Source organism: Erigeron canadensis, chromosome 3 (genome assembly GCF_010389155.1).
Source record: "Erigeron canadensis isolate Cc75 chromosome 3, C_canadensis_v1, whole genome shotgun sequence".
Classification (NCBI taxonomy): Eukaryota; Viridiplantae; Streptophyta; class Magnoliopsida; order Asterales; family Asteraceae; genus Erigeron; species Erigeron canadensis.
The window spans coordinates 17,064,500-17,073,237 of NC_057763.1; the positions used below are offsets into that span (position 1 = coordinate 17,064,500).

The window sequence follows — 8,738 nt, forward strand, 5'->3', positions numbered from 1 at the left end:
ACTCGCACCCTCAGAATTTCCATTAGGTTTTACCACTGGCCTAAAGATTATTTTTTTTTGTTTGAACAACAAAGGCAAAATACGTTATTATCAAAGCACTAGCAAGAAGCTAGAATAGTACATGATGAGAAAACAAAATGGAGAAAATACAAATTAAGAGACACAAGGCCTACTGCTCCAAACATCCCAATCACGCATTACACCATTAGCTCTGTTCGAAATCCACAAAAAGTCAAACGTTTAATCTCCTCACAGATCATAGTTGGAGAAAACGCAGTATCGTTATGAAACTTATTATTTCTTGCTCTCCATAGACTCCATATGGCCACCAAGATTATAGCGTTGATCATTTTTCTCCATCTTTTATCCCCAACTAAGTTTTTGTGCAGATTGTATAAGTCACAAACCTGAAATGCATACATCGGGCCAATATTATACCAAGATTCAATCATCGTCCAAACCTCCATAGCAATGTAGAGGGTGAGATCCCCCTCTTGTTGAGCTGCAAAAGAGTAGGTAATCTATCCCGCCTAGCTCTCCAGTTTCTGATGTTCACCTTTTTTGGAACCCAGTTATTCCATTGAAAAGTGTCGTGTTGATGGTGATCACCAGCCTCATCAAATTTCATCCTTAAGTCAAACACGTTGAACTCGTTGGTCTCAACGTACTAATGTATCTCGATTCCCTTTTTTGCCAGGTCACCTTTAATTTTGTTGATTGCTTTCCAAATACCTCCTAACTTCGCGTTTAATGGCAGACTCGAATCTAAATTTGGGTTGTCGTGTAAAGCAACCACCACTTTCCTCCATAATCTATTTGTTTCATTTTTAAACTGCCACCACCATTTTGTAAGCAAAGCAATGTTTGCTCCCTTCAATGATCCCAAACCAAGGCCACCTACCTTCTTGGAGGTCATCACGTCCCCCCAACCCAGGCCACCCACCTTCTTGAGAGCACTGACTGAATTAAGGTCAGTCTCCCCAATAGACAAATTTTGGATTTCTATGTTGAAAGGCGTTTTTGAAAAGCCTCAGTTACTGGTTGCCAAAAACGAAAAAAGTTCATGTTTACGCCGAGTTGAAAGCCCAAATACTGAAGAGGAAACGTACCAGTGTTTAGGCCCATGGAGTTAGCAACATAATCGACCTCAGATTGAGTAACTCCTATACCATGCAACACTGATTTTTGAATATTCATCTTAAGCCCAGAGATAATCCCAAAGCATCTCATAATGCGAATTATATTCATTAGACTATGAGTTGACCAGTTTCCCAACATTAAAACATCATCTGCGTATAGCAGGTGATTGATATTCCCATTAGGAAGCTAAAGCCCATGAATAATGCTACTATCCACTGCCTTGTTGAGAAAGCAAGTTAGAGGTTCCATGGCGATTGTAAACAAAAAAGGAGATAATGGGTCTCCTTGCCTAAGGCCCCTCGAGCATTGGAATTCGGTAGTAGGGGCCCCATTGATCAACACTGAAGCACGAGAGGACTTGAGACATTCCTCAATCCATTTACACCAACGGTTAGGAAAATTCATTTGTTTCATGGTCTCTAAGAGAAATTTCCAATTGACGCAATCAAAAGCCTTCTCCATGTCAATTTTTAGTAGAAATGAGGGTCTTTTGGTCACCTTTAGCTAAGAAATGACTTCAGTCAAGATTAAAGGTCCATCAAGAATTTGCCTACCAGCAATGTATGCTGATTGGTTGTCGGAAATCACCGAGCCAATAACCATTTGTAACCTGTTAGCTAGAATTTTGGAGATGGCTTTATAGATACACCCAATCAAGGATATTGGCCTGCAGTCAGCGAATGACTACGGGTCTTGGCATTTGGGTATCAAGGCAATAAAAGACGACGCATAACCCTTAGAAATTTTTCCATAGATAAAGAAGTAGTCCAGCAAAGCTTTGAATTCGGTCTGAAGCACGTCCCAAAATTTCTTCACAAAACCGAAGGTAAAACCGTCCGGACCAGGGCTTTTGTCTACCCCACAATCCCACACTGCCCTCCTAACTTCCTCTAAAGTGAATCTGGAAACCAAACTAGACTTGTGTTGATCCGATAATTTTTTTATGACCTTAGTTTTCTGTTGCTTGGCAGGAAATCCTTGTTTCGCTTTGTTTTTCTTATTGTGAACAAGTTGGAACCAATCACTATCCATTTTCGGTGTAGTTTTTTCGACAACTTTAATAGCTTTTGGGTATTCATATTCGCAAAAAGCTCAGAAAATGAATATTTCAATAACTTTGACTCAACTGACTTATCTTTCGAAATCGGTTTCCATTTAGATTTAGTCAACTGAGATTTGGCTTGAGAAAGATGTTCAGAATTATCTTCGAAAGATAGAAAAGAGACAAAAGTAGTCGTTCCATAAAAAATTGGTTTCTTAGAGTACTTCTTACCCTTTTGCAAGGATTAATTAGTAAACTGAGAGACCTTTCTTTCAAAAGGTTTTGAAGATTTACCCGTGTAAACCTTCTTTGGAACATCAACTTTTGGTTTGGATGTATTAGATTTTGGAAAACATTTGGACACCTCAGCCTTTGGAATTGTAGAATTACTCGATTGTTTCATTGGTTTATCAGGCTTAGTGTCAAGAGATTTTGATTTAAAAGATGCAATTCGGTTCTCCATTCTGTAACTGAAGCAATTAAATCAGAGAAAGAAATTGTTGACACATCAGATTTTAGTTTTGAAACAAGAGTGTCTTTCTCAAAAATTTTGGATTCTAAAGACGAAATGTTATCTTGTTGCTGTTTGATTATCTTCGAAAATCTTTGGTCTTTGCTCACAAAAATGGTCAACTTATTTTGCAACTCATGTTGAAGTTGTGAAATTGCTTGTTGCAAAACAAGTTCTTTCGATTGACTGTCCAAAATGTTTTGATTGAGCTCTTAGGGAGAATTGTCTAATTCATTTGTTAATATGAAAATCTTTGATTGCAAATGATCATTTTCTTTTTGAAGACTTTCCATGTTTGACAAAATGAGATCATCATCAGAATTGAGCTCTTTGTTCTCAGACTTGATTCGGTCATGATGCGTAAAACACACAATAACTCATTCACAACGGAAATTAAACAAAAATGAATTTAAATATTTTTGTTATTTTCTGGATTTTATGAGATAAACAAGAAACAAGACAATAAACAAAACGATAGATAAAAGAATCCACCACCAAGATTCGTAAAGGCCAAGCCACCAGAATCAAGGATAAAGGAAACACTCCAAGCCACCACAAACACAGATAAAGGAATCGAAGATTTAAGATCTCACCATTATATTTGATATAGGGCGAACCACCACAAATATAGATAAAGGGAGCACTCCAAACCACCAAGACTAAAGATCTATAAAGGTAAATGAAGATTTTGTATAAGAAATAGAGGCTGCTCTATTAATTTCGTTCAACAATGAGAAATACAACCTCTATTTATAGATAAAACTATTTCCTAGGAGTTATCGAAATAATAATAAAATACTAAAAAGCTGTCATGTGCAAAGGACAACCACTAATTTATTAGCCAATGGGAAATGGACAGAATAAGCTTCTAGAAAGATTCCTTTGCAAGAGGGCCCACAATACCGTTAGAAATAATGTGGCCACTAATTCCTTTCTTGTCTTCTTCTTTGACAGCTGTCATTCTTCCTTTATTGGGTCCCATAAGCATGCGTCAGAAGCAAACTTTATTAAGGCAACTGGAGAGCAGAAATCTGGACCTCCACTGGGGACATAAATCTGGAGCATCCATCTGAAGATTGGAACTGGTCACTGGAGAGCTTCAGTGGACTGGAGCACTTTAGTGGAGACTTTCTCTGATGGTTTTCTGAGGGTGGTATCTCGAGCTTCTTGCCACTAGAGAAGTGTTACAAATGGAGGTTGAGCTTGTTCAGCGAACACTTGTCTAAAATGGGCTATCGCTGGCAGAATTAGCATGGCTTGCTCAGATTGCATCAAGGGCTCAGAATTATGCACCAGCTCAGAAATGGATTTCAGCTCAGAATTTAACTTCATTTCAGAATCTTCTTTTCCCTCAGAAATTCTGGTCACTTCAGTTGATCTGCTCAGCTCATTGGTAACGTTCAGTTCAACGAATTTGGTCATTTCCGCATTAGGTCAACTTCAGATTGAACACTTTCTATGATAGACAAACTGAGATGATTAGCAGATTTGAGCTCTTTGTTCTCAGATTTGATTCGGTCAACTTTAGATTGAAGACTTTTCATGGCAGACAAATTGAGAATATTAGCAGAATTGGGCTCTTTATTCTCAGATTTGAGGTGCTTAATTTCCAGTTAAAAACCGTTGTGTTGTGTAACAATCATCTCAAATGTTTTCACTTGACTTGTTTTTCCTCAAATATAACCACTCCACATGGAGTCCGATTATCACAACACGTACAAATGTTATTAACATGACGATGTATTTCTTCCCAACTTGGCTCTCCACCCATTATAAGGTATAACACCGTCGCAACAAACGCGTGCATTATTTTAATCGACATTTTGAATCGAAACTTGTTGACCGCCCAATAAAAGAACAAAAACCTAAAAAATTAGCCCAATACACATTTTAATAACCAAAATTTAGTCTCTAGCCTTAATGACCAAAAATAAGTCTGTAGCCTTAAAGACCAATAAATAAGTATGTAGCCTTAAAAACCAAAAATAAGTCTATAGCCTTAAAAACCAAAAATAAGTCTGTAGCCTTGAAGACCAAAAATAAATCTGTATCCTTAAATATCATAAATAAGTCTGTAGCATTGAAGACAAAAAAATAAGTTTGTACCCTTAACAACCAAAAATAAGTCTGTACCCTTAACGATCAAAAATAAGTCTGTACCCGTAAAGATAAAAAATAAGTCTGTACGCTTAAAGATCAAGAATAAGTTTGTAGTCTTAAAGATCAAAAATAAGTTTGTAGCCTTAATGATCAGAAATAAAGCTGTAGCCTTAAAGACCAAAACTAAGTTTGTAGCCTTAAAGACCAAAAATTGCAAGCTTTGCAAAACCTTTTGAACCCTCCCTTGTGAACCCTGCTTAACAAAGTTCTGGACTTTCCTTTTGAACCCCATAAACCAGATTGTAGAACTTTTACCACCGATTTTGTACTTCGTTACTTCGAGCTAAAGTATGAAATTTGTACCAAAACGTCCAAAATCTCAATCCCCACAGACCTAACCCAAAAATTAATCCTATGAGATCTTCGCCGGAAAAATTAATTTCAAGATTACTCTCTTGTTACTTTGAATTGAACCTCGAAATTTGTACTTGAACACTCAAAATTGAAGTCCGCACAAACCCTAACCTGTATTTCTGTCCAAAAATGGTGCCGAAAAATTTGACAGTTCACCGGAAATAGTAACCGACACCAAAAGTCGATGAAATGAAAAATTGAAAAGAAGATTTCGAAGTGAGAAGTGATGACAAAATTTTTTTTAAAAATCAAATGTATTAAATTCTTTCTTTAAACTGCCATCCCATGAATGCCACTGTTCATTCTCAAATTAAGCTAAAACGGAAAAATCAGCTTAAAATTAAGCTCAAAATCTCCAAATTTCGAACAAAATCAGTTGTAAACGTGATTATGGATCATTTAGGTGAATCGATTTTGCTTTGATACCAAATGAAATGATTAAATTTGAGCTTAACTAAAGGTTTGATAGTGGAAATAGGCTTTTGAGTGTGTGTGGATGGGAGGAACAAGATGATGGAGATGAGAGAGAAATTATCTTAAGTGTGTGTTTGTTATCTCAAGGGTTAATTACAAATGACACGGGGAAGGGGTATTTACAATAAAGCTAACTAACACTAATACCCCTTATAATATTAGAATTTACAATCTAACACCATATTTTAATTCTAACACAACTTTACACAATGGAAGGGGGGGTCGCTATTCTTTCATTCCCTGAAAGAAGAATTATTCAGGTGTTTGTTCAGTTATTAAAGGGGTAAATAAAGAATTTATGAAGAAAGGGGTTGATTTAATCAATAAATCCAGTTGTAAAGTGGGCACAGGAGATTCTGTTACATTTTGGTATGAGAATTGGGCTTTCGGTGGTGTGGTTAAGGACCAATTCCCTTTGTTGTCTTCTTTGGCAATGTCCAAAGGAGATTCTATCCGGGATTGCAACAAACAGGTGGGTGGTTCAATAGTATGGGATCTAGATTGGAACCGAGTACCTTCATCTACTCATGAATAAAATGAGGCCCAAGGGTTATTGTGTTTGTTGACTAGCCTAAGAGTATCGGATTGTGCAGACGTTTGGGAGTGGAATTCATTGAACAAAAATGGCGAGTTCACTGTGAAACAGGTAAGAAAAGAGTTAAGTGGGTTGGCAGTAGCTGGTTCACCTCACTCGGCATTTCATTGGTCGCCTTGGGTTACACCTAAGGTAAACTATTTTGTATGGAGGGCGTTATGTGAAAGGATACCAACTCGTGAGGCTCTAATATCTAAGGGGCATCCCTGTTGATAATTCACTTTGTCCCTGTTGTGGTATTGAGTCAGAATTACCAAATCATGTCCTGGTCTCTAGTCTATTTGCAAAAAAAGTGGCATATTTATGTTTGGGTGAAAGAGTTTGTCCCTGTGCAGTTCTCCTCAGTACAAGATATTCTTAATGATGCAAGGCAAACAGGTGGATCTAAAGCAAGAAAGGAAATGGTGTATGCTATTTTTCTCACTGTAATTTTGAATAAGATATGAAATAATAGAATTGAGAAGTTCTTTAAAGGTGTCAAAAGAGAAGCTTCATTTTGGTGGTTGACTAAAAGATCTAAATATGATAGCATCACTTTGGAGAATTGGTATTCCTTTAATATTAATGTGTGAGGTAATGTTTGATTGTGGTTGTACTTTGTTGGGCCACGTCATTTGTCCTTATCAACAATCCAGGTGCTACAATGGCACTTTGGTGCCCACTATGCGAAATTATACCTGATTCGCAGAACCATTTGTTCTTTTATTGTCCCTACTCAGCTCGAATTTGGAATTCTATCAAGTTGAAAGGTGACAAATCGAATACCTCTTCTGATTGGGGATCGATTATTAGTGTACTGATGCCTATAACAAGCAAGAACTCGATTAAGAGTGTGGTGGCAAAATTAATTCTGGCAGCCACTCACACTATTCGTCTAAAGCTCCTAACCTGTATATTCAAGAAAATAAGGCGGGTGGAAAGGTTCCTTACTGCTTGGGACCTGCCTTTCTCTCTTATTAGACATTAGTTCTCGATTTACTTGTTCCTAGTTGTTATGTTTTTGTAATAGCTAGGTTGGTTTGTTTTAGTTTGCATTAATTGCATGGATATTAAGTCAACTGGCATTCAGTCATGTTGCCTGTTTATATTTATGATTAATACAAGTTAACAGGGGTGACGACCTTTTACCGAAAAAAAGATTGGAGTTTTTGATGCAGTCACACCATAGTCTGGAAGCTGATATTGCATCCAAAGAATTTGGGAGCAACAACTTCCTGCAACAACATACTCAACTTTTGCAGTAGAAATGGAAACTGAATGCTGATTTTTGCTGGACCAAGTTAGAAGTCTATTGCCAAGCAATTGACAACCTCTTGAAGTGCTTCATCTGTCAATCTTACAGCCTGCAAAATCAGAATCTGAATAGCCAATTAGATCAAATCCTAAGTCTTTAGGATACCAAAGACCCAGATTGAGACTACCCTTAAGGTATCTGAAGATTCTTTTCACAGCTTTAAGATGTGATTCTTTGGGACTAGCTTGATATCTTGCACAAAGACATGTAGCAAACATAATATCTGGTCTACTAGTAGTTAAGTAAAGTAATGAACCTTTCATACCCCTATAAGTTGTGGTGTCAACAGATTTGCCATCTTTATCTTCACCCAGCTTGTCACCAGTTTCCATAGGAGTTTTCATAGGTGAGAAATCATTAAAACCAAATTTCTTTAAGAGATCTTTAACATATTTCCCCTGCTTTATTAAAATTCCATTTGTAGCCTGTTTAACTTGTAAACCCAGAAAATAGTTTAGTTCTCCCATCATGCTCATTTCATACTTTTCGGACATTAATTCAGAAAACTTTTTGTAAAGTCTTTCACTACTAGACCCAAATATGATATCATCTACATAGATTGGTACAAGTAATATATCACCATTATACTTTCTCACAAACAAAATCTTGTGTACATTACCTCTTTTGAAATTATTAGCCAAAAGAAATTTAGACAAAGTATCATATCATGCTCTTGGAGCTTGTTTTAACCTATAAAAAGCTTTATCAAGTTTAAATATATGATCAGGATACCTTGAGCTTTCAAAACCTGGAGGTTGTTCAACATGTTCTTCTTCCAATTTCCCATTTAGAAATGCACTCTTCACATCCATTTAATAGACCTTGAAACCTTTGTGTGCAGAGTAGGCTAGAGGTGGCAAAATTAACCCAATTGAATAATTTTGGGTCAATTTGGGCCTTTTAAAAAAAAATATGGACCATATTGGATGATTAGTATTTATCACGCGGGTCATATTGGATCGTAAACAAATTGTTTCATCTTCCTACCGGGTCATATTGGGCAGCTCAACAAATAAAACGGGTAAAACTCCAATTACGCCATCTCCATTCCCCACTCCAGTTTCCAACTCTCGAATCACGCCATCTCCTCCTCTTTCTCTCACTCTCACTCTCCGGTCACACGTCACCCTCTTCAGCCGATCCCCGCCGCCTGTGGTTTCTCCCCCGC

General features: G+C 37.1%; 1 protein-coding gene across 1 annotated transcript; it reads right to left on the reverse strand.

Moving 5' to 3' along the window:
- Nucleotides 1-7,599: 7,599 nt before the first annotated feature.
- On the reverse strand, nucleotides 7,600-8,382 carry LOC122591578 (uncharacterized mitochondrial protein AtMg00810-like). Its single transcript, XM_043763839.1, has 3 exons — nucleotides 8,303-8,382; nucleotides 7,827-8,191; nucleotides 7,600-7,619 (listed from the first exon to the last, which is right to left on the reverse strand). Exons 1-3 carry the CDS (start codon nucleotides 8,380-8,382, stop codon nucleotides 7,600-7,602), a joined length of 465 nt encoding a protein of 154 aa, XP_043619774.1.
- Between the last annotated feature and the right edge of the window lie 356 nt (nucleotides 8,383-8,738).